Source organism: Parambassis ranga, chromosome 4 (assembly GCF_900634625.1).
Source record: "Parambassis ranga chromosome 4, fParRan2.1, whole genome shotgun sequence".
Lineage (NCBI taxonomy): Eukaryota > Metazoa > Chordata > Actinopteri > Ambassidae > Parambassis > Parambassis ranga.
This window is the reverse complement of record NC_041025.1, coordinates 9,862,018-9,888,430: the sequence shown is the minus strand read 5'-3', so window position 1 is coordinate 9,888,430 and position 26,413 is coordinate 9,862,018. Positions and strand designations below refer to the sequence as shown.

The 26,413-nt window shown below is 40.4% G+C and overlaps 1 protein-coding gene across 2 annotated transcripts; it reads right to left on the bottom strand.

Moving 5' to 3' along the window:
- Positions 1-588: 588 nt before the first annotated feature.
- On the bottom strand, positions 589-25,376 carry tcf3b (transcription factor 3b). 2 transcript variants are annotated; one of them, XM_028403571.1, is made up of 21 exons: positions 24,829-25,376; positions 21,980-22,076; positions 20,141-20,213; positions 15,234-15,301; positions 14,494-14,566; positions 13,966-14,006; positions 13,607-13,739; positions 12,995-13,041; positions 9,346-9,445; positions 9,155-9,255; positions 7,985-8,078; positions 7,823-7,881; positions 7,443-7,518; positions 6,894-6,958; positions 6,551-6,748; positions 5,932-6,043; positions 5,650-5,797; positions 5,361-5,414; positions 4,224-4,456; positions 3,969-4,120; positions 589-3,831 (listed from the first exon to the last, which is right to left on the bottom strand). In XM_028403571.1, exons 2-20 carry the CDS (start codon positions 22,052-22,054, stop codon positions 3,975-3,977), a joined length of 1,896 nt encoding a protein of 631 aa, XP_028259372.1. In that variant the 5' UTR covers positions 22,055-22,076; positions 24,829-25,376; the 3' UTR covers positions 589-3,831; positions 3,969-3,974. The 2 variants fall into 2 exon arrangements, with proteins under 2 accessions (XP_028259372.1, XP_028259373.1); XM_028403572.1 differs by having other exon boundaries at positions 9,155-9,252.
- Positions 25,377-26,413: the final 1,037 nt, after the last annotated feature.

Sequence of the window (26,413 nt, the reverse complement as noted above, 5' to 3'; positions counted from 1 at the left end):
TTTCAGCACTGAGCTGTGTTTAACAGCCATCCAGATAAAGGTAAGTCCTGCACGCTGACTTCATGAAATCCAAAGCATTATTAAGTATCAACCTTACATACCTGATAACACTAGGCTCTTTATTTTGTATTTTCCCTACCTGTCATGTTAAGCACTTTATTGTTGGATGATCCATTATGAGTACTGCGCATGACAATAAACCTCTTTGACTCTTGAGAATTTTAATAAGGCGCATTTGTTATCCTCACAGCTGTAACAAAATCTTTGTTCCCTTTGGAAAACATGAACAGATTCATTTTCAAAACTGCAGTAAACCCTTTATTTCAATGGTTTCCTTTATTTTCCTTTTTATGTGTACAATATTCAAAAGCCAGACATTGGAAAAGGTATAATCTGTTATTAAAAATGGCACATTTATTGCTACATTACTGTTATATACAGGACAGTTCTCATCTATATATATTTATATATGTATATATGTATAAAAGAGAGACTGAGTGAGGCACTCTGAAGACCCCAGAGGAGTCAACAGCTTCCTCACACCAAGATGTCAAGCTCTGTACCTGTGAATGGATTAACACTCAATGGTTTCATCCCAAACATATGACAATTTTATTAATTAACCACTTTCTTTTATCGAAAATAAGTCCAAGCCCATCAGCTGAAAAAGTTACTTGCTCCTGCAGTGATCTGGGTTGTTTTTCTGCAATTTACAACTTGTATCAATGACAAGGCTTGTGTCAAGAAATAAAGTACTCCCCCACCCCAAACACAGAATTTCAGTATGTAGTCTGCAGACTAAATGGGATGTTCACACAATACTAAAAAATATCATCCAGTCAGATTTTCTTTCGTAACAAATCGACAATATTCAGTACACTTACTGATCTTGTAATTATAGACAAAACGTCAAATACAACTTTTTGAAAGAAGTGATGAGGCCCTTTCACAAAAAGTTACTGTCATCACCACCAAAGAGCTGGAAGAGTAAAGGTCAGGGGACGAAAACTGTCACAAATGACTAAATATACCGAAAGTCACTGGAGCAAGGACTTTCAAAGTCACTGCTATACAAGTTTTTAAAATGCTCCAAATTATTAGCACTTCATGCTAATATGGAAAAAAGTTACCTGCTTACATTGAAACCGAAGCAAGACATACCGAAACACGTTTATGTGCATCAAAGGCAGACAGTCAGAGCCAAAAGCGTCACCTCTTGAACCCCGGTTCTGTCAGGTAATTTAGCAGTATAGGAGCAGACAGAAAGAAGACTCGCAACCTGGACCCGTGACCATGACCTTAACTAAAACAGCAGTTTGGACAATATAATCCAGTTGAATAGTAAGAAAAAAAAGGAATAAAAACTAAACAAGATCTACGTAACATTTATTTATTTAACTAGATACACTGAAAGAAAAATCTCTTTATACCATTTAAACTTCTTCCTGAAAACTGAAAAAAGCATTAGGAGAAGGGAGGGTGGGGGAATGAACAAGTACCTCTTTAATCTCCATGATAAATGAAATGATATGGTTCACAAAATAAAACTGTCTTAAATGAAAATACAAGTTCAGGCACTGATAAGGTATCACTCTCCCGTTATGACATCTTAAGTCTTGAGAATGAAAAGGCCACACTATTGATTTGTATAGGTCTTTTTTTTTTCTTCATCTCTTTTTTTGTAGAAATTAAACACACAAAATGTTCTACCTCCCATTTTTGATTACATGTTGATAAAAAGAATTCATTCACAACATGACATGACATGGGAATAAGACCACAATAACACTGTTTTGTTCGCCATATTTTCCATTTTCTTTACACCCAAACACCAATGCCTGCCTCTGAAAGAAATGTGCAGGCAACAGTAAGCTGCACACTGAGAGCCACTTGGTTGAGGGCAGACATTAAAAGAGGTGAAATGAAAACTACTATACTGTACTGACCAAAAAAAAACAAAAAAAAAAAACAAAAAAAAAAAACACAACTTGAGAAAAATGAAGGCGATCCACATTTGTATGGTAGCTACATTCAAAAACCAGTTGCATAATCACTGTTGGACAAAAATCCCTTCCCACATTTTTTCGTCTGCACCTCCCTGCCGAAGTAAGACAACCTCAACAGGACTGTGGCACAAACTCTGTCCACGTATGCCCAAATGGAAAGAAAAGAATTCATCTGGGTAGCTGATGATACACCTAGCAAACAAAAACTGGAATTGAAAAAAAAGGATACACCAAACACTTCCGACATTTCTCATTGATCATCTGTTGACCCTTTTCAATCTGCCATCCCAGTTCCACTGTCAATTAATTTTTGAACAAGTTCATTTAGATGTCAAATATCCCCTTATACAGCTCATCTACAATACACTCTAAACTTCAAACTAATATTGCCATTTATGTAAAAAATCTACAATGTATAGACTAACAAAAAATATATATTTTTATATATATTTAATTTTGAAAAATGAAACAGAATAATGTATGAAGTGAATTTACACATCACACTTCTCTCAGTAAGAAACGTGAGAACACATTTTACTCAGGAGGAAGGTGAGGGGCTGTAAATCTGTGGGAATGCTCTTTTAGGAAAAGAAAGCCTCAGTTACACAAAGGCTTGTCTGCAGACTGATGAGATCCCTTCGTTAAAGAAACCCAGATCCTTTTTTTTTGTCTTTTACAGAACCAATTAAGGGGAAACACTCGAGCTGTTAAGTCTGCTGGCACCAGTCAACCATTTCTAGAAAGCAACAGCACAAAGTTGGTGCTGATCACTTATCGAGTGATTCAAATGGCTTTTATACAAAACTCTCAGGGACTGAAATCCAGTACAGGTCAACACTTAACTTCCAGCCTAAAACTATACAACTGTGCTTCATCATGTCTATGTATGCTTCAGTACATAAAGCAGTACAAAAACCTGGATCTATAACAAGGAGCTACTGGAGTAACACCAGAATTTGTGGTCAACAAAGAGGAAGAACAGTTTTTTTGTTGACAGATTCTCATATTCATAACCTTCAAGGAAGAAGTCTTTGATTCCAAGTCTCCAGATGCCTTGTGGGATGAAACCGGGCTCCTGTCAGAGACTTTCTCTATGTGAGAGCTCCCGTCTTTCATGTAAGCTGTTTGAACTGTCAAAACTTTGACCTTTGCCTCGTGACCTTCCTGTCGCCCTCCGCACACACACACACACACTCGCAAAGGGAAAAGCCACTTAATTTCGACAATTCAACTTCAACTATAGGCTTGGTTACATAACATATGTAAGACTGTACCATCACGCTGGGAATGACATACATTAAAAATAATTGCTCATACACATAAGCAATCCCTCACAATAAATGTTCCTCACATGTAAAGCAATTTGCTTAAATGTCAAATAGAAAACATGTAACAATTAGGCACAAATCCTTGATTCAATTTGTGTTTGTTTAGGTCTCCTTTTTTTTTTTCTCCCCCCCACCAGAGCACCTCTCGGCAGTGTGTGAAGTCCCAATGTGTGGCAGGACAAAGTACTCTGGCATTCCATCATGTGGAAACCAAAAAAAGAAAAAACAAATCTTACACGTATAAAACAAAGCAAAACTAAAAAAAAAAAAAAAAAAAAGTTCTTCACATTTGAGCTTGTAGTCATGGTTGGGAGTGCGACAAACAGGCTGTGTCAGTTTTGGCAGTATGCATGTGTGTACGAGGGTGTGAATGTGCATCTTGAAACTTGAACGGACAATACACAGACATGTCCACATATACACACACACTGAGAAAAATGGGTGGAAGAAATCTGTTAAGGCCACGTCCTCTGACAGCCAGGGAAACGCCACCAGATCTGTAAAAACAAAAAACAAAAAAAAGGTGGAAGGAGCACAAACATTATACAGCAGCCACATCACAGCATTAACAACAAGTAGCTGAACTTGATAACAAGAACCTGTAAACATTCTACAACCAATCTTCAAGGCCTACCTGGTGTTACATGTGGCCAACTGGATTGTGGCCCTCTCCTCCCATGCTAGGGTGGCCTCCTGACAGCTGCATGGGAGCATCGCCCACCACCCCAGATACCTTCTCTTCCTCACGGCGCTTTAAACATGCTGCCTTGGGGTTAAGGTTGCGCTCTGACAGGAGAAAGCAAAAGCAGAAACAGGTCATCTTGGTGTAAACCGTTAAACAGAAAAAAAAAATCCTTTCCCTTCCACGAGATTCTGCTGCAAAACTGACCTCTGACTTGTTGTTCTAAATTGAGGATGACATTGACAGCCTGGTGCAGGATGAGAAGTTTGGTCTGAGGTTTGTCGTGGCTGAGGTGCAGCTGGCACATCCTTCCAAGCTCCTTAAATGCCTCATTGATGTCCCTTACTCTGAGACGTTCACGGGCATTGTTAGCCACTCGCCGTTCCTTCTCACGCTCCAGCTTCACTTCAGGAGGAAGGTCCTCATCATCTTCATTAGGACTAGTTACAAGGAAGAGATATGTGTTGAAGCCACGTGCAGAAAGATACACAGAAACAAACCATCAAACCAAAAACAGAAGTGCTCATGCCAAATTGCACCTACTACATACAACAGCTATGCAAACGGAAAACTGCACTGAATGGATGTGCTACAAAGGAGGTGTGTAAAGGTTTTACTACTACATTAAAGTGAACAATGGATAATATTTTTAAGAAGTAGCTACATCTACACTTGAAATGACAACAATTTTTTTTTTTAAATCAGAAATACCCTGTCAATTAGTCAATACTAGCACTGCTAAAAAAGCACTTTTAACACAGCTGGACAAACTGTCACAAGCTGCTTGAATAACAGCTCGACACATGTGCATGCAAACAGCAGCAGTAATTTAAAAATGCAGATTTTAACAACACAACAGTAGTTAATGGGGCAGCAATACTAACAATTTGTTATCCATCATACCTTTGTTTTAATTACATGATAAAAGTGTGCTGAATCTTTGAAGGACTTAGTCTGTATCATTGTTCCCAAAAAGTTGCCCAACAAAGGTCTTATTACACAGCAGTGTAAATGTGTGGCACAAGTTGATGAAGATCATTTGTATATAGCATTACAATAAAGACATCATATCTCATCTTAGATAAAGGAGACATGATAATCTGCCAGGTTTTGGGTCCTTATCATTTAATTAATAAAAACCTTATAATCAAGGTGCAATTCAAATTCAAATTTCCAAGGGAGTAAATGTACAGTAATGGTTTAAGTGAGTTCAGAATGTCATACAATGATTCTTCCAACCAAACATTAAGATTTTAGACACCAGCTCTATGAACATGTGCTTTGAGTGATGTCAGGCACGAGCCCTCAGAGCACTAGAAACTGATCCTCCATGGAGAAACTTACTCATCTTTCTGGTCTGAAAGGCTAGAGAGCATCTGGAGGGTCAACGCCTCCTTTCTGAAAACATGACATGAAGGGAAGGGGGTTTGACATTGTTAAACACCTATCATAGCTTGGGCAATCAATGGGAAACACAGACTGGAGGTGACCAGAATAGATTACATTGACTTTTAAAAGTGACCAACAGCTGACGTGTAGAATGTTAAAGTCAAACAAAAACATCTCCACCATTGTGGGATTAAAAAAGTCGGTACCTGAGCTTTACTAATAAAAATCAGCATAAGGGCCTTACCTTATTCGACTGCGTGCTGCCTTGGAGTCCTTCTTCTCATCATCTGACCTGTCTGCCGCAGATGAGTTTTCATCATCCTCTTTGTCCTCTCTTTTAATGTCTGAGCTGCTGGTGGAGTGTGAGGAGCGGGCCAAACCACCAGGGAGACCTATGAACAAACAAAAAAAAAAAAAAAAATGTGCTTTAATTTTGAGATGCCAAAATTTGTCACAGTATGTTTATGCCACAAATAAAATTCTAACAAAGACCTTCTTCTTACAAACATCCTATCAGCACACTTACTGGTGAATCCTTCTGGCTGGCCAACTGACGGTGTGGGTTCGGATGCGTGATGACCATGCAGGAGAGTGCTGCTGGGAGGAAGGCCTGTGGATTCCTCATGTTTGCCTCCCTGCTGATGAAGGTAAACAAGAATGTGTAAATACAACATTGACGGCAATCAATAGCAAAACTTCACCACAACAGACCGCGTCGGTCGACCATTTGCAACCAAAATGAAATAATACCATTTGTGACATGACTAACACAGGCGTCAGTTGTTAATTTAACTATGCATAAAAATCATTCCACTGCAATACCTTACACATTTTGGCCAGCAGGTGGCATGCATTACAATTTGTCTGACATGTTTTGTTCCTCATTCATATAAAAAGATGCCAAAAAAAAATTTCTCCTCTATTTATTTACCAACAGAACCACAAACTGGTGCAACTTCAAATTCAGCATAACTATCATGAAATTATTGCACATTTTAATTCTTGTGAGCCTATTTTATATATTCATTTAAACATCAGTACTTGTCTAACTGCTTGAGAGAATGTTTGTTGTAAAACACTTGTTTGCTTTCATGTTGTTGTTTCATGCAAAAGAAAACACAGGTCGAGCAGAGTAAATGACTCACCATTGCAGGATGTCTGTTGCTGAGGGCCAGGCTAGCATTGGGGAAAGCTGGAGAGAGGCCTCCAAGGCCCCCGTTGTGTCCTGAGGACAGCAGGTTGTGCATGTCAGAGTGAGCACCCTCTAAGCCGGGGCCCTGGCCCACAGCATGGCTGCGGAGCACATGGATGGCCTCTTCCAAGCGGTCCTCCATTTTACTCTGCTGTATAAACATAAAAGAAATGATGAAAAACATCAAGCAGAGAACATGGTTTTGAAACTTTGCTCTGTAATACAACATACTAAAATAGGCAAACTCCAGAAGAATTCCAATTATCTTCCGTGTACAGAGAAATATCTAAACATACCAGTGCGTGTGGTGGCCCTTCATAGTTGGGTGTGGTTGGTCTTGGTTGCCACTGAGACTGAGCTCCTGCAGGGAGAAACATAAGGACTCTGTTAAACTGTAATTCTTAACTTCTCACCAGATGGAGCTGCAGCCATATTTTGTGTTAAAGTATATACATGCAAAGGATCATTTTCACTCAACAACTTCACATGATTCATTTCTGTGTGCCAAAAACAAGGTCCCCTATCAAACAGAATAAGCTAAATCACTTAGACTAATGAAGGCATTCTGTGACTGACACGGACAAATGAACCAAATTTGTCGTTTTAGAGCTGACTTAAAACCAGACATAAGATAGATAGGCCCACGATAACTCAGTTTGCCAACAATTTAGACATCTGAGCCCAAATCTCACAGCAGCACAGGACCCTTTTCATGTGGTTTAAAATGCACATAAAGGCGTGACTGGAATGTCTCAATGGTTAAGTAAATCTTTTAATTTGCACGTTTTTGTATACAACAGTAAAAGCATCGTTCAGCTGATTAGTCTGTAAAAACTGAACTGTACCTGCAATAGCCTGAGGGGATCCAGGAGTAGATGGTGCCGAGGAGAAATTATTACTGTTGTGGTCCGATGGATAGATCTAAGAGAATTGGTCAAAATGACATGTTAATACAAGAGAAAGCTTTTCAGTGCAAGAGTTGTATTCAATGTAGTTATGAGCAATATGGCTGAAAATGTCACTGAAAACAGAACAAAATATATATATTTTACATGATGAAACGATGAACAATCAAAAACTACTGGAACATTTTTGTCAATGTCATAATCTGTCACTGAATTTGCAGCGAGACTTTTTCACTTTGACAGAAAATATCACTTGGGAAAATCACTGTGTTTTATTGTCCAGCACTAATTTCAGAAACAACAAACAGAAGAGAACTCACTGAAGCAAGAGCCTTCCCAATTTCATCTCCTGAACTGCCAGCTGTGGTGCCTCGGTTAGCTGCAGAGACAAAATAAACAATGCGAGTCAGAAATGTCATTCAAATAAGCGAGAGATGCTAATACACTACTTTTGCAATAAGCTCCTTCTAAAAGTTGCTTACCCATGATGCCTTCCCCATTGATGGCGGGTGTGTGGTTGTAGGTGGTGGGGGCTGAGTGGAAGCCGTTAACTTCACTGCCATGCAAAGGATAGTTCTGTGGGGACAGAGGCAGGGGTTGATGCTTCTGGAGAAGGGATAGTACAAGTAGCTACATTAGGCACAAAAGCTGTTCACAGACAACAGCCCTATAGTCATGGCTGTGGGAACATGTTTTGGGTGGAGGGTGCTGAGCAGAAGTACAAAGCTGTCACTTTAAACCCTCTCCAGGTCGACAGCCAAGTATAAGAAATCAGGAAAGGTAACAGATAGACTTACTCTTTTCCATGAAAACAGCACATTCAGGCTTTCAAATGAGTATTCCGCCATGTCTAAACGTTGCATAGACGTTCTGTAATCTACTGGCAACTCAGTGTCTAATTGGACGATCGTGCACATGATATGCTAATATCCAATTGTAGAGCCTTGTGCTCTCATGTGGTGTGCCAAAGAGCATCAGTAGATGCTTTGTGTTTTGTTGAGGGATGGACCTTTATTACTTGTGCTCAAAGTAAAGAATACTTCACTAAGGATAGTGCTTAAAAGTCTGTCACTGTATTGTGATGAAGATAATGCCTGCATCTCGAGCTGAAAGATTCCGTTTTATCTCCCAGGGCCAATGAGGTTTGTAATTTATATATTTGTCAGCGTTACTTTTGCTACTGACGTTTATGCTAATAAGCTCAAATTGTACGCTAATAATGTGAGAACGCTTATTTTGTACTTATTTGTGTTTCATGCTTTTATTTTTTAGTTCTCACGGCATGTTGTCATGGTGTGCATTATGCTTTAATGAATGCCTGTATATAAGAACGTTTGAGCTCATGACTCAACTGACCGGGAGTACTACAGAAACAAACGATTTGAAACATACACCTAATCTTGGACCAGATAGAAATATATAAATACAATACAGAGTATAACAATATCTTTATGTATGTATAAAATTGGATGGTCAGTGGCAGATCAGCCACATTCTGCTAGGGGGTGCTACAACACCCTCAGCACCCCTACTTCCCACGGCCTTGCCCTTAGTAACTTCTGGGTTTTACTAGCATAAAGAGCAAATCATAAAAAACATGCAACTAGACAGAAAGAAATACACAAAAAAATTAGCCTAGAGCTTTTGCTCACCATCCTGTCCTGTGGGTTGATTGCAGAGAAGGAGCCTGGCTGTCCAATGTGAGGGGAATTACCCAGCATGGCAGAGTAGCCAGAAGATGACCACGGGTCTTCTGAGGCAAGGGGAAATACACATTTAAAAATTAGCTTCACAAAAAAAATTCAAAGACAAAATTATTTAGTTGATATTTTGTGAAGGCTACCTTGCATGTAGAAAGAGCCAGGATAGACAGCTCCGGGTTTAGCACCAGGATATCCTCCATTGTCCCTGGCATATTCATCACCAGATGTGGAAGCATACACCTACAATACAAAGACAATGAGCACTCTGACCAAAATATCTGCAATGACTACTACACAGCATCATTGATGCCATTTCGTGGAAAAGTCTATATATATCCTCTAGCATCATGTGAAATGTGGTACTACAGTATTGATCTTGTCTTCATTTACACTAGCTTCAACTGGCCACAAGATGGCAAGAGGGAGTCTGCCGGCGGAGGAGGAAGGCCGGCTCCTCGCCTGTGGAGAACACAGTGGCCATGGCATGCTGGGCACAGCGACGGCTTGAATCCCAGTGCACAGTGAGCACTTCCTCTATCTCCTAGGACCCCAGTGACATCGCTCTGCCTGGCCTGCAGCCCCTCCCTTTAACACACACAGTATCAGCTCGCGCACATACCATGCATTCAGTGAGCCAACACGCCCATCCATACACAATCCAACTGCAATGTCCTCAAACTGGTACTATCAAATTTAATACAGCATCAAATGAATACACAAAAAACAGCTCGGATAGAACTAGACTTTTTGTATTAGGTCCTCGAAGGTTCCAACCGCACACCCTTTAATGTTTCTGACAAAAATGGATGCTGGGCCTCCAACATTGACAAACAGAAGACTGACAAGACAAGACCTCAGCTTCCAGGCACCATCAGCCGCCACTCAGTCCTCCTTTTCCTCTCCTCCTCTGTATTACATGGCGGATAGAGGAAAAGGGAAAGAGAATGGAGGCTATGCTGCAAAGAATGCTAATCCAGAGAAGGGATTTTTTCTGTAATTTGATTTAACAGGGAGAAGTGGAAAGGGAATGGAGAGATGCACTTCTAATTACAGAGCCATCTGCCTGTTCCTGGACCACATCCAACTCCACAGGCAGCTGGGCTGAGGAGAGGGAGCGAAGAGAGGGAGAGAGATGGGGGCTGGGATCCAGTCAGCAAGAGAGAGGGAGAAAGAGAGGGAGAGATTGCAGTGGGTAGGGGGTGGTATAGGGGCAAGGGGGAGGATTGAGGGGGAAAAAATGAAGGCCCTGATGATTTATGAAATGGGTAGAGATAAGGGGTGTTGAGGGGGACAGGAGAAGGTAATCTAAATGACTTAAACAAAGCTTGATATGGCCAGGGGAGTGTGAAGGAAACAGGGGATTTAAAATGATCACGGTTAATTCAGGGGAAAACATGATGGAGATGGCTTCATTTAACAATAGGCTTTGAGTTGTTCTTTCACGGGGAACAATGTCAAGTGAATCCTGCCGCTCTACATGTGAACACAGAACTACACAATGACTACTGCTGCTGGGTAATTGTATTCTCAGGAAGAAAGGGATTTCTAGAGTAAAATCCTCAACTAATAGGGGTTTAATGTAATTCAGGTTATGACCGTGTAAAGGTCTCGACACCAGAAAAACATGGGTTGTGGCAAAGGGGTGGGGAGTTGACAAAGATTAACATCAAACTAACCTCGGAGAGATTTAGTCAACCACAAGGGTTTGTGGTAAACATAGTGGACAACAAGTGAGCAAGAGAGAAGCTCCTCAGATGAGAAGGGGTGAAGGTGTATGGGATTGGGGGATGGATCTTGTCACACATTTGTGGGACACAGGTTGCTTGAGCAGAAATGGGAGATTGTATTCACCATGCATTGATTTACTGACTGATTTACTGATTGTGATTTAAGTAAGAAAAGTAGATAAAGAAAAAAGTATGTTGATGAGGTGGTGAAGACAAGCAGGAAGGGAAGAGAGTGGGAGGGAGGAAAGACCACAGGATCATCATCAGCAGTCATTAATCTGGGCTCAGACACGGGGCTAAGAGGCCTCGCAAGCACTGCGCCTCACAACTGGGTCACACACAGGGGGAGGCCCACCCAGGCCATCATGTGGTGAAGCGTAGGCGGAGGGCCGAGTGAGGTGGGGGAGGGGGGTTCACACACAGACATCTCATCATTCGCACTAAAACCACGCAGCTATCGCTCACTGTGGGGAATGACTGAGGTTCAGACAGTGAAAAAGAGAGGGCCTCAGCCAGACAGAGTGTTCACACTCAATCTCTATGATGTAGTCACGATGGCAAAGTGTGTCTACATATAGAGGTTTCATCAGCCACTAGAACACGACAACACCCAAAGGGGGAGGACAGCAGCAGCGTCATTAAATACAAACAAATATTACAAACGTGGCCAAGCAGAGAGTTCAGATTTAAAATACTTACCATTAACTCTGATAAGCACCCATCTAATCAATGCAGCCTGCAACACTAGAATCATCCATTTCAACTGTACCTTAAACAAAGCTAAGTCAACAGTATTATCGCTTGACTTCACTTCCTGCCACATCTGTAGGTCTGATTTGGACTTAGTCAAATCATCACACTAAGCAAAGACAGGGCTCAACATGAAGTTGTAATCTTGCCTTCCTCTGCTGAGGTACTACCTAAAAGCACTGCACTGAAACTCAGATGCCAAAAGTGTTTTAGTGCAAAGTTTTCATACCAAGTTCACTCCTGTCATCTGAGAACTACAGTAGCATGGGTACAGGGTTACAAAAAATGTATGTGCAATGGCAAAATTTCTCATTGATGAGGCAGTGGTAGGTAAGAACTTGAAACATCACATTTGTTTTAAGCAGAATATATTGCTTACTTGTACTACAGAGTAAAACTAAACAAACCATGTAATGATCTACAGTAGGTGAAAAGGTTTGGCAGGACTGAATCAGTGAACAAGTTTAGAAAGTGTTTCATAAGAGGACATATTATGGGCAACTGCAACTTCTTTGTCAAGTCACTTTAAACCAACAGCAACATTCATTCAGCGCGTATTCAAACATGTAATGACAAGCATTTCTAGCTATGTGTGGCTGCGGTCATCCTTCAAACATCAGCTGCATCAGCTGCTAGGAGCTCTGTGCCTGCTGACAAACTGCGACACACGAGACAGTAGCTCAGAGCTCTATGAGGTTCTTCGTTCTGCTTGGAACGCAAGTACTGAATTTAATCTAGAATCAAACAAACTACACAAAGTACACTGAATGGATTTAGGTTTAGCTGAAAAGAATTTAGTTATAAATAGCCTAATATCCAGGAACTGAAACTTCATACATTCTTTTTCCAATAAAAGAAACATGGGGCAGACTTTATGGCTATTTAGGCTCGAAAAAAATGGAACCAGGTTTCAAAGCCTTCCCCTAGTTTTAACATTCACAGCACACTCACAGTGTTCACCTAGCACATATACATCAACTAGGACCACAGGGAAAAAACAGATTTGGCAAAGTACATCAAATCTTGTAAAACTGCTTGTCTACATGACCATCAACCCTGAACACCACCGGAATCCACTTGACTGTAGAAACAACCACAGTGATGATGTTTATTGGGGCCTGAGTCACCTAACTGTCAACCTGCTGAGAGTCTGACTGAGCAGAGGGTCTTTGCCCATGTCTGTCACAGAATTGCTCAAGCAGAGTAAGGAAAGCAGTGTGTATGCGTACAGGCAGAGAGAAAGGGAGAGAGAGAGTGAAAAAGAAGGAGGACTGGCTAAGAGCTGTGAAGATGAGCAGAAATAAGTTCTCACCGAGGACGGCAGGCCAGGGGGTTTCCGAATCTTCTTTGGCTGGGTGTCTATATAGAGGTGCAGAGACAGACAAAAACAAAAATAAGCACTTTGAAAAGGTACATTTGCAAATGTTATGGCAGTTCAGGTGCAGTTTCATCATGTTCTTGCACTGCATCATCTGCAGAACAGCAAAAAACATAAAGAATGCTGCAGCAAGCTTGGACAGATCGGATCCAATATCAGTACCCGCTCATATAATTTGCTTGTCAGATATTGTACTTGCAACCTTACAGTAAATGCCATACTATTACTTTAAGCTTGCATTAAACAATTAGAACGTTAAGATATTTTTGCTCTTTTAATAAGAGGTGTGGCATGCTACAACCTAATGTGATCCGTATATAATATTAGCAAGAACAGTAATAATGACGCTATAAAAAAGCATCAGCAGATATCCTAATTCGGGAAGAGAATCACAACTGAAAAGCTTAGATCTCTCTTTATGTTTTATTATATGACCTCAACCGAGCTTGGGCTCCTACGACAGACCAAACGATGAAGAATGAAATAAATTACCAGACTGATCTATAATTATTTGTTGCGGGGTACAATATGCACTGTGTCTTTTACCTATGCTTCCCTCAGGCGGCCTTCTCCTGGGGTTGTTAGGGTATGATGGGTAAAACTGAGAGCCAGACTTCAGACCAGAGGGAGACATGGCATCTGGACTTGGCATCACTATATCACTAGGAAGAAAACCGGGCTAGGAGAAGACAGAAAGACAAGGGTTTTTTGTGTGTGAAAAAAAAACACAATCAGATTCTCTCAGTTTCTCTTTTAACAAATAAAGACTGTTGTTAATTCAAAATGTTTAACATGAAAGGAGAAGTGAGAAAACCAGCCTTCCTTTTACGCTGGCGCATTACTTTTAATTTTGGTTTCACACATGTACAGTTACCTTGCAGAAAAAAAACATAATAGTATCTTACCTGGCTTCCGAAGGGAGGATATGGTGGCCTCTCATTTTTACCTGAAAAGGAATGGGTATTTAAATATTAACGCATGCTGTAAACACACATTAAGGTGCAATGGTGTGTGCTAATACAAATGAAAAGTAGGTTTTCAAAAGTTCAAAAAGTCCAGAGATGCCCTCCCCTTTTTCAGTACGCTCAGCTGCATAAAGCTGCCCGCCAGCCAAAACCCTAGGGAAGGTTTCTGCTTCAGTGCCCTAACATCTCCAACGCTCAGAGAATGAACACAGACACACACACACGCATGTAGACACATACACATTTTGCCATCTAAAAAACAATTCTGTGGTTATGACAAAATATGCGCAACAGTCAAATGGGCCATTATCAACATGGCTGTTATCAAACTGACAAAGATAGCATTCACAAAGGTGTAATTTACTACTGCATATCTAACTAGTGCACTATAGTTCTAAAAATCTTTCCCTTTCATTTTACCAGATAAGAGTCTTGATAATTAGAATAAAGGTGTGTGAAAGAACATACCTGCAATCCCTGAACTGATGAATGGAGAAGATAAGCTTTCATGCTCACTGTAGTGGGGTCCTTCTCCATAGCCCTGTAGGAACAATGGTACATACAAAACATGACTACATTTAAAAATAAATGCGGACACTAGACCAACACACACCAATATACATACATGATAACCACTCTTCAAGGCCATCCGCAACTTGTTAGCACTTCTTTATGGCTTAGTGGTTACACACCCTCTGCTTTTCTGTCTAACAGGATCCATGCCAAACAAATCTGCATCAGCTCGGGGGATTCAAACCGACTTTCTTAATTATCAACTTGTGGTAATCAAAGCCTTCTGCATCCATTTCACCCCCGGTTCCTTGTATTTACACAGAACTGTGCCAAGACAGTTATGGCGGATGTGAAGCTGCAATTACCGGTGGGCTTCAACAGAGGTTCTGGGCTACCCAAGAGCTTGCCAATGCAGGATCCTGGGCCAAGGTTATTAGGTAGAAAGTAAAACTACCACTTCAAATCAAACATGGCACACTATTCCAGGAAAACATACTAAGTCGTTGTGGTAGGGGGAGATGGGGTGTGTGTGTGTGTGTGTGTGTGTGTGTGTGTGTTCTTTCATTTATGGCAGAGTAATAAATTCAGTACTTGCGAGTGTATGACAATACCATGGCATCTGGCATTACTGCTTAAATGTGCAAATCTAAAATCATGTGCAACTAAGAGTGTGATTGTGTGTATTTAGATCTTACCCGTCCTTGGCTGAATGAAGGACTGTTCTGTTCTGCGGAGGCCCAAGACCCAGAGCCACTGCGCTCATCTGGAAAAAAAAACAGCCTTTAGTTAAGAGTTGAAATAATCAAACAGCAGGTTGAACTAAATTGTAGAGGAATAGTAGCAGTTCACAAATAAGACTATACAGTATGCATTGTGGGAGGTATGCAGACATGCCCTGATGATAGAGCCATAACAATGAAATCAGTCTTCAATAACCTGAAGTGGGACAGCAGGCTAGCACAAGCCAGAAAAGGACATCTCTACTGATCAAAGATGTTTCTGTTGCGTTCAAGATGCACTGCTATGTTAAACCATTTCTGGGGAAAACAAGTACAAAATGAGGTTCTATGTTCCCATTAGTGTTCATTATGGTCACTGAATGGCAGAAAATGAACCATTCACATCCTAATGTAATCCGTGAGGTTAAGATGTCATCTAAACTACATTTAAATCCCACTCAGTCAAATTGACACACATACAAAATTACTAAAACAAAATGTTATGGCAAAAAAGAACCATGATATACCATGTTTTAACTAAAGAATGAATCAATGTGTGGCACAAAGAAAACACAGCCAAAAGACTGGTGGAGCAGAAAACTCCAAAATACCCCCATCATCCCCTTCTCCCTGTCTAATGCACTAATGCTATCCAGGCTCTCTGGAGACACAAGGCTTAATTGCATCCTGATTTGCATAATTGTGCATATTAATGTGGATTCCTTATGAATATTCATATTTTGTCTTTGATTTTTGCCTAATTAAAAAAATGTGTGTGAGAAAGCAAAAGAGAGAGTGAGCATGTGGAAGGAGAAAGCAAGGGGACAAGGGAGGGGGGGGAGACAAGAGTGAGAGGGGTCTGGGTGAGATCAGCAGCCTGGCTGACGAGTGAGAATGAGTGATGAGACTAACAGAGCGGTGCAAGCACCTACACACGCTGCGACAGCCGTGATCTATGGAGATGATGCCAGTGGCATGGAGAATCAGGCAAGCAGGGAGGAGAGAGGACCTCAAAAAGATCAGCCTTGCTCACTGTCGCCCTGCTGAAAGACCACAGCTCTAATAAAGCACTGCACAATCGTCAACCATGTCCAATGGTCGAGGACAGTAGTGACAAGCTTGCTGCTAAATAAAGATGACAGACTTTGCATGGAGACATTTCAGCCAATGCTTGATGCCAGGAGAAGTAATACCAAATTAGCAAGGTAAAAATCCACTTATGGGGAGAGAAATCAAAAATCAGTGTATCTAGCAGCCAGTTGGACAACAGGTATTTTACCAAATACATTTAAAAAATCATGACATTTTATCCCTGTCAACAATAGCCTGCACTGACTGCAACACCAGGAAGCAAAGTTAGAAGAGTAACTTCACAGCTATTTTCAATGCACCACTCATCTCCCTCTGAAGCCTCCATTTGGCCAATGGGGGTGCAGGGGATAGAGTGAAAGTCTGGCTGTGCAGGAGAAGTCTGACAACATTGTTTCACACTTACTGGAGTAATTAACTCGAAGGCAATTAAAACAAGGTGGAAAGCTGCTGAGGTGACACTGACGCGGAGGAGAGCCCAACTATGCCAGAAGAGAGAGATCTTTCTACTGCTGTTAATCTCTCGTCACATGCAATGTCAAACAACAATTCATTGTTAACCAAAGGCATACAAAATAATATGAAATATACTTCACAATGACCCATGAATAAACGTATCTACATGAGCTACTACATCAAAGATATATTATTTTTATTCTCTGTACCCCCCTTAAATAAGACACTTTTTAGTATAATTGTAAAAACATTATGGGTACCTTTAAAAGTAGGTCAGTGATGTACCCCAACATCAATTATTTTGGCCAGCAAAAAAAACTTCTAGCATTTAAACCAACCCTTTTCCTATTACCTAAAATTCAGGAATGCAATTTTAAAGGACAGAAACATCATACCATAAGCTTCCTGTAGGAACTATTTTCCAGCAAACACCCTGGAGCTGAAATTACTCAGAACAAAGTCTGTGAACATTATTGACCAGGTCATCATTTCTCAAAAGAGACATGTCCTTATAAGTTAATGTAATTTGTTTTTTTTGGGTCTATGAGCACCACAGGCCATTTACGTCCATTAGAGACAAGAAGACAGAGCTGTACTATCTATAAAAACTGAGCAACTCACACCAAAACAATCTAGATGGGTAAATAGCCCGCAGGACACAGGAAAATATGATTAGATTTTGGGTTGAATTGTCCCTTTTTGTATTTCTCTGAGAGCCCTGCTGACCAGATAATTAAAGTATCAGAATTCTCAACTATCAGCTAAATTGAAGCTGCAATTGATTGCATGATACATACTGTAGTTATTTAGCAATACCAACACAAGGACTCCACACATACAGGTATGTAAAAAGCAAAACGTTCAATACCTAATAAAAACCTAAAGTTGACCACAGCAGTTTGTCCTAAATAATCATCTAATATGTACCTTATTATTTAATTATTAAATAATTATTTTGACAATAGAAAAGCAAATGTGTTTAATCATACTTTGGACTGTTAAAACACTCTGTGCCTCTAACAAACTGTTGTCTGTCATGAACAAGCAAACAATATAAATGCAGATAATGCCCTGAATACCCCTGGATTATCTTCTAATTAGACATGAAAGTATGAAATCTAGTAAGTCATGGGGCTGGCATGAAAACAACAGGTTCTCTGGACTTATATCACATCCATCTTGATTTTGGCATGGCTAGTGTGAATGTACTCGAATGGCAAGACAAATACTGACTCACAACCAGAGCCCAGAAAAATATTTATTTTCTGAGCCACAAAGCCTTCTTACGGCTGCAGGCTCTGAAAACATCTAATTTAGTTGGAAAAGGAGGACACTTGCCTTTAAGATTTTCTCTTTGTGAGGACTTAAAATTTTCATAATACTGCGGTCATGCACAGGCAGACAATATAGAGTGCAGACGTTAAACACACAGCTAGCATGTTATCCACCTTGAGAGACCACATGTGTAAATTCCAAATGTTGTTTGTTGTGATCTAAGGGAAGTGAGCCTGTCGCGTCCCATGTACTCGTGTGTTTGTGTGTGAAGGGGGTTGGAGACGTTGCCAGCAGCTGCAGAGGTGACAGAGGGGACGCCTGCCTGAAGGCTTGTGGGCTTGGCCAGCTCCCACTACACACCGTCACACTCTGCCTCCCCTACTTCTCAAACATCCCACACTTCTTGCCAATCCTCTCTTCTTTCCCCCTTTCCTCCAACCAACACACCCTTCCCCACACACACACGCACGCTCTGGCCACTGAGGAAGGGAAAAGGACGCCTAATGCAATTAGCACCCCTCTGAGCACTTTTGTGTTGATGAATAGAGGTGGTCTGGTGGGCCACTAGGCTGCTCACTGTCGTTCCCGCGCTGCTAGCTCTCTGAATATACAAGCTGTCTAAGAGACGTCATAGATGTGCATTGTTCTTTAATGGTCATCATTTCTATAATAAATAGGTTTTCTTTCTGGCTGAGCTTTAAAAACAAAATGGGCTGCATATACTGATGACACACACACTCTGGCTTTAGACATCTAATCATAGCTTGTAATTTTCTTCTTCATACATATACTCTGTCTACATCATTTTTGTATACTAAGATAGATAGATATATACTATATTGATCCCCAAGGAAACATTTAAGTAAGACTGTATTCAATATATACCATGCATGTTATATAACAAAATATCTACAAGAAACACTTGAGCTGGAATTTGCATGTGTTAGCATTCTGTCTTCCTAGTGGCATTAGAGGGTACCTGCAGATCTCCCAAAGTTAAAGGTGACAGCTTCAAGTATCACATTAAAATGGGCGTCAGTAACCAAGGGCCACACTTTAGGACACAGGGAGGGGGAGGAATTAACTCCTCATTGCTTAGTAATTGCCTGCTGTAGTAGAAACAAACAGAATTGTGCCTTCCACAGGCTGATCCCTCTATTCAACAAGCTCTCTCACCCACTCTGGCCACTCACTGCATGCTGGGCCAGTTTAAGAGGCTGCGAGCTGGGGGTGAGGGACATTGTCTCAGACTCAAGCCATTTCCTGCAGATCAGTGGGGGTAAGAGCCCTGTGCCGTGTTGGGGGAGGAGTGTTTTACACTTCAGGGTGGGGGAGTCGTTTCAAGTCCATAAGCCCCCTTCTTTGCCTTTGTTCCTCAGTGGCCAAGTTCTCACTCTGGGGAACACCGGGAAGTGTGACTCGATTTCACACGCCAGGTTGGCAGGGTGACAGAGGACCGAAAGTAACACGACTTACTAATAACCTTCAGAAAGAGAGGAAAAGCTCACTCAAAGCCTTCAGGTGCCGGGGCAGCTTATCAGCAGCCAGTTTGCACTTTAAAATAGTGAAATAAAGACTAAAGTAATGGATTAACAGACATGGAGCACTGTGTAGCATGTCAATAAATGTCAATGTCTTCTAAAATTAACAGGAAAAAAACAACAAAAAAACTAATACAGTCGCATCCTATCTGACATATCCTGCCTGTGGGAGAAAACGGATTCCTATGAAAACCGTTTTACTGCACAAGCCAGGGTGTTTATGAAAATGTATGTAGCACACTTCACCTTTATTTGTGCCAACTGAGGCAATGACAGAGATCTGAAAACCTGAGCAAATAAAACTGAAACTGTCTGTGTGATAGATACCGCAAAGGTTACGAGAGAAAATGTTTGTGTGCTCTTGGTGAGAGGACATTGATGTGCTTGCTTCTGTACAGTATATACGCTGTGAATGATCAGGAGTTGTTTTAAGATGATAGACGTAGTAACATTTGTATGTTGTTTTGCAATTTTACACATAGCTGGTGTATAAAGGAATAAAACGCTTCCTTAAAAGCTTACCTGAGCCACCAAACTGACTGCTGGCGAGTGTCATTGTCCTGTTTTTCCCATTGGCTACTGGAGGTGCAAACATCTAGGAGACAAAAGCAGACAGACCCCATAACTAACAAGGGTAATGGTGACACACTTCATACATTTTAATTCCAATAATAACTAAAATCAGATGGACATACAGGTTTAGTAGGTTTTAGCTTTTTTTTTCCTGGCAGGAATTTCAACATTCAGCTCAATAGTAAAACTACTACGTAATAAACATATTTGGTGCTTTAAACATGCAATTTCTATACCAAACAACACAGAGGTAAGGTATTCCTTTAACAAAATTAAAGCACGGAGATAAAATAAAACCAGTATTATCATAGACCTTAAAAGTTTTGAAAGCATTGATAACAAAAGCCACAGTGTGGTTTACCATGGCCTTATGGTGAGCGATGCATGTGTCTGCTATATGAAATCTTCCACTGCTATGGTCAAAGTGTGCTGTACAACCACAGTTTGTGCAACTAGGACACTGTAACACAATCCACACCCGCCTAATGTGACTTTTTTTAAAAGGTATAACATAGTCAAACATCTGCTTTAGACAGCAGCTTTGAACATTTGATTTTATACACAAAAAACCTTTACTTTTGCCTTATACCGCGTTGAATGCTTTCCTATGACTGGCCGGCCAATAAACAAAGAGGAGGAAATTTGTTTGTACAACGTTCAACAGTTTCTCACCCAATTATCAGTGTCATATTTAAACAGAACATCTGCCGATACCAATTGGCAGCTGATCAATCTGAGCTTTTGTAACACACACCCAACTGTTGAATAAAAACATCCCACAAACACCCTTCACAACACAAATTGCATTATTTTCTATAAATACTGCCAGTATGGCAAAGAATTTAACTACATTTACAAAACACCTAACTGCATGACATAACAGAGGACTACTGACAATATGGATGCACAATATTGTCAACAAAATGTCCAATGATATAAATACTTTTTATATCAAATTGATTTAACTTGATTCAAAAGAAAAATCTTGAGATATCAAGTTTGATGACAAATGTTTATTAACAGATAATAGACTTAAAATACCTGTCGTGTCCCACATAAAATAATTATCCAGAGCTAGCAATTTAGCCTCACCAGCTACTTGGTTTATTTAGGAAAAAAAAATCTAACACAGCTCCACTGGGGCTATGAGATGTTTATGTCAGCGTAAAGCTGAAAAAGGCTTCACAACGGAACGAAACACAGGTAAATAAACGCTGAACAGAACACCTCTATCCTCTTTGTAGGTAATGTCTGGAGGATAGCTCTGAAAGAATCTCAGTGAAAATGTATTTTTAAAGACTAAAAATATGACAAAAAAGAAATGCTGTAGCTGTCTGCTCATCTCGGATCATGTATCATTATAGTTTCCCATAAGAAACCCGTAGGCAAACAAAGCATTGCTACCATTTCCTGCACTTGTTCCTGATTCACTATTGACATTCTGCAGTGGATACTAGTTGATTGTAGTAGGATCTACTTCCTTGTTGCATGCATCATCTGGGTAATTAGACAATCTATATTTTAAGTCAAAATTAATTTTTGCCCATAACCCTGAGGTATAGCAGTATTTTAATTGCTATACTTTGTAACCAGCAATACCTCTGCATGCCAGGAATGAAGAATTGAAATATCTTCAGCTGACACAATATTTAAAAAAAAATTAATCTTTCCTTGCCCCTTACCCACCTCCCTTCTGCAGACCTCCATCTTTCTCCCTCCCCACACCCATACCTGTATCGCACTCTTTGCCCACCCAGAACCACCCACACTGCTCTTCCACTCTCTTACCGCACTGAAATCCAGGAGGTCGCTGAGTTCCTTGTCAGTTTCCACTGCAGCCATTCTTTGCTGCTGTTCGTTCATACCCCTCAGTCTCTAATAAACCCTATGAGAGAAATTTGCAGATAGAGGATTTTAATGGCACTAGCAAGCACAAAGAGAACATACATAACATGTTCTTCATAAAAACAGGGATGATGATGGTAATAAATGATTCAAACTATTCTACTTTTGCTATATCACAACCCTCTGCTAAGGTGATTGAAGTTGTCTATCTTCCATTTATTCAAATGTGAGTGCAGGGACGCCATTATTTCTCAGTATAAATTCATCAATTTTTTTTGATTCATATAAATTCATCCAAGTTTACAGATATGCAGTACATGCTGATCGGGTAAAAAAAAACTAAAAAAAACACAAATAATAATGTGCATTTGGGAAGGTAGAAACATGCATCCCATCTAAGCAAAATATACGCCGCAATTTAGACTTTAGACTATAGGCAGGTCTACTTTAGTATAATACTTCCCCATCGTACACCGCCTTTCCATCCAAGCAGTGAAAGAGATGCTGCCATGAAGTGATGAATACTCTGCCTTTAGTTAAATCACTTCCATGTAATGACTTTAAAAAAAATATGTCTTTAATTTTACGCAGCCCTGGCAAATAACACAGCCATATGTCGATCATTGCTACATAAAAGAGAATGTAATACATTTACAATTAAAGACATAATTGGGACTATTGTTAGCCCAAGGAAATAGGGGTGAAAGGCAGAGCTAATGACTGTATGCAAACACGTCATTACCAAATTACCATATGTCAACTCAGAAAGAACCTTGTCAAATGACACAGTGAATACTGGATTTACCCTGTGTTTTGCATTCCAACACAAGCCCGAGGCCACTCTCTGATGCTGAGCAGTGGTTCTGCAAGCCTCACAGAGGAAATAGTGGTAAGGGGAGCAAGTGGGAAGAATAGAGGCACTTGGACACCAACAGGTGGTGTGCTTTTACAGCCTCTTTTGCAATTCTGGACTACAATAGACTGATCAAATGGAAAAAAAAAGATATGGAACATGAAGTTGATGAGACGTAAACATAAGGGAGTCATAACATTTGAATTTCTACTAGGAAATAATAATCCTAACCCTGAAAAACAACTGAAAGTAAACATGTAATATTTTCACTTCTCTATACACGAAAATAACACAAGCCACTTCAGGGGAGACAAACACTGCAGCCCAAATCTAGTAAATCTGGGGCAAGTGGAACTAATTTAACCTTGGGACAAGGGAAAGAAGTAAGCATACACAAAACACTGCCCCCTGTGTAAATAAGCTAGGAACATGGCTGTCACTGCTTTCCCAAACTTTGACAACATAGGCCTCTACATGCCTTTGAAATAAACATAACAATTCTCAAATATAGTTTAACCACCCAGTTAAATGGGGTGGAGCACATGGAGGGAGCATAATGTCACAAAATGGCATCTTCAGCTACTGCTGGATCAATATCTGAAGCGAGCAGATTAGGGGTCTTTGTCACCCCCCATACAAGGCAGAGAAGGCAGGCCAGCCTCCACAAGAGTCTGCACTTGCAGCAAAACAAACTACTAACTAAGATCTACCTTAAACTTGATGTTCAAAATACATTTAGGAAAATATGCTGGACTTAAGTTTTTGTGTTTGTCAGTTTAAACTTACACATCATTAATAAAGTTGATTTCAGCTGCGTAAGAAAGGTTGCAATTCGGAGGATAGCCAAACAAAATCCAAGTGTGCACTGCTCGTTGATACACGTTAGAATAAAAGAAAAGTTTAAAAAAAATAACAAACTACGTTTATCTCCATATTATTACTTTGAGGACAACAAGGGCCGCTGAACAGAAAGGGCACTTTCAACTGTTGATTCAAAGGCTGCCCGAAAGAAACGGATGTTAGTGTAATGTGGCAGAAACACAAAAAAATAAACACAACACAGTTTTAAAACAATGCCAGTAATAATGTACGGCAGCACATGATGTAGCCTGTGCATTCTTTGATCAGCTCCGCCAGGCCACATCCAGAGCCAAGAAGCTATTCCTGACAACCAACCCATTCTCCGTGTAATTTAAACTATGTTGACATCATGCTCGGGTCTAACAAATAAAAAAGACCCCCAAAAATCTCATGTAGTGTCTGTGTTAAGAAATACCACAGTCCCCTAGACCCCGGAGAACCGGAGCAGGGCCCCAAAACTTCATGCAACAGACAGTGAAGAGCTCTTTCTTCCACAGATTATTAGGGTTCAAGTCGTGCATTATGAGGGAGTTCAGTGGAGGAGACGGTGGGGGTGGGAGCATGAGGAATTTCCTGCCAAATGTGCAATAAAATAAGTCTAGTTGGTGGCCAGACACTTCCATAAAGGAATGTTTTTAAAGGCTACAAAAGGGATTTAATGGAAAGTTTGTTTCTGGCCTGGAAGAAAAACACACATAGGTCCCACAACAACAACAAAGTTTAGCTAAAATGCTCGCGAGCAACGTAAAGATGAAATATTTCCACTTACTAGCTAGCTAGTAGCGAAGACACACGGTGAAAAACAAAATGAGGCTTGTTAGGCAGCACTAACATTTAACGTTAATGGAGTCTTTTTGCAGAACAAAGGAGTAATTTCCTCCTCTCCGTGGTCGATGCGGAGACCATCACACACTTGGCTCGCCACCTCAAACCAGACAAAAAAAACTTACATCCATCCGCTTTTACCACACATTCCCGAAAACTTTTCGACAATTGCAGCCTTCAAAATAGGTGTCAATGAAACCCATCGAATTCATGCAACTTCCCCGAAACATATAGAGTAAGAATGTGTTTTTACCTCTCCTCTCCAAGTGTCTGGTATCCAACAGTAAAAAGAAAAGCGGAGACTCGCGAGGGGAAAAACATAAAACTTCAAGAGAATTTCGACTTCAGTGCATGAAACGCATTGGAGCACAGTAGATGTCTTCCTTTTGTCCCGGGAAGCCTGCTTTTCACGCAGCGCCCACGTGTTAGCTTCAATGTAACAAGTATGTGTGCAAACAAATCTATTATAGTAACTAATCTCACGTCTTCCTTTCTTGTTGTTACAACTGAGATGATTTCATTCTTCTTGTAGACATCTTCACCACCTCCGTCCACATTGTCAGACGCAACAACGTATCCCTCCGCACAAAAGTGAGGGCCTCAATGCCAGCGGTGTCCGATTTCAAACGCCTTTCGGAGATGGATGCTTTTTCTAAAGAAAAAAATGCGGTTTGGTCGTCTTCTGCTGGTAACAACGACGGAAACGTCTAATTCCGACGCTCAATTTTCAGCACTGCATTTGCAATCCTCAAAACGCGAGACTGCTACGAGCACTAGGTCGTCCAGCGGAAGGCTATGGTAAGAAAGTTACCTGCGATTACACAGCAGCAGCTCGACGAGATGGCACGATAAATGCGAAAGAACTCAGCCAATGGGAAAGGTCGGGGTGGTGATTGACAGCAAAAACAACCAGTACGCTGCTGGAAATTCATCTTGTGCCCGCCTTCTTCTTGACGCTCACTTTCCCTGTGTGCTCAGGGAGGCTGGCTGAGGGGGGCTCCAACATGCCCGCTGACATCATTTTAATACTTAGGTTGGCCAATCCGCTTCTTTTCTTTTTCAAAAACAACAGTCCCAACCAGCTACTAAAAATGAACAATACTAACTATATATTAATGATCTTCTTAACATTAATGCCAATATTAAAAGTAGCTTAAATGACAAATATGTTTAATACATCAATGGGACTGCATGGTATACACTGAATATGTCTTTAGACCTTTTTATATAGTTATATAATTGATCACACTGATAGGTGGATGCTATATATATGCTATATGCTTCTTGTTTCATTAATTTTATTCAAATATGTACATGCAAAAGTTAATTTAAAGATCTAAAACAATTTAAGACTTAAAATGGTAAATTGTACTAAAATAGTATTTCTATGTGTAATGTAAATTGATGTGGTGGTTATTTTCATACTTAATTGATTGTTTCAAAATTTAATTTAGTGTTGTTTTTGGAAGAAACTGGAATGACAAGAAATACACAAAACATACATTTTCTAGAGAATACATAATATTCAGTAGAAAAAAAATGTTACCTCATTGGAGTAATGCTTTGATCAACCGTCTCTGGAGCTGCTTTTATGTGACCCTCTCCATTTGTGAATGGCCCGAGAAACATGAGACCAACAAACCCCTAGTAACTGCCTGCTCCAGAGCAGAGTGGAGAGGAGGGAGAACAGAGTGGAGGATCACAGAGAAGAGGGAGGGGGTTGGAAGAAATAGTTCAGAGAAAACTGTTCAATCAGGGAGGGCACGCTGAGCTATCAACCAAAATTTGCCAAGAATATTAAAATGCTGCTTTTATGACATAAGAGGGCTAATAGATAA

What these genes read in the sequence shown, in the direction of transcription:
- tcf3b (XM_028403571.1), bottom strand. Translation starts at nt 22,054, where the DNA reads ATGAACGAACAGCAGCAAAGAATGGCTGCAGTGGAAACTGACAAGGAA. An exon ending in ATCCCCTCAGGCTATTGCAG is followed by an intron (nt 6,959 to 7,442) that starts GTACAGTTCAGT and finishes TTCTCCCTGCAG; the next exon opens with GAGCTCAGTCTCAGTGGCAA. An exon ending in CTTTCAGACCAGAAAGATGA is followed by an intron (nt 4,457 to 5,360) that starts GTAAGTTTCTCC and finishes CCTTGTAACTAG; the next exon opens with TCCTAATGAAGATGATGAGG.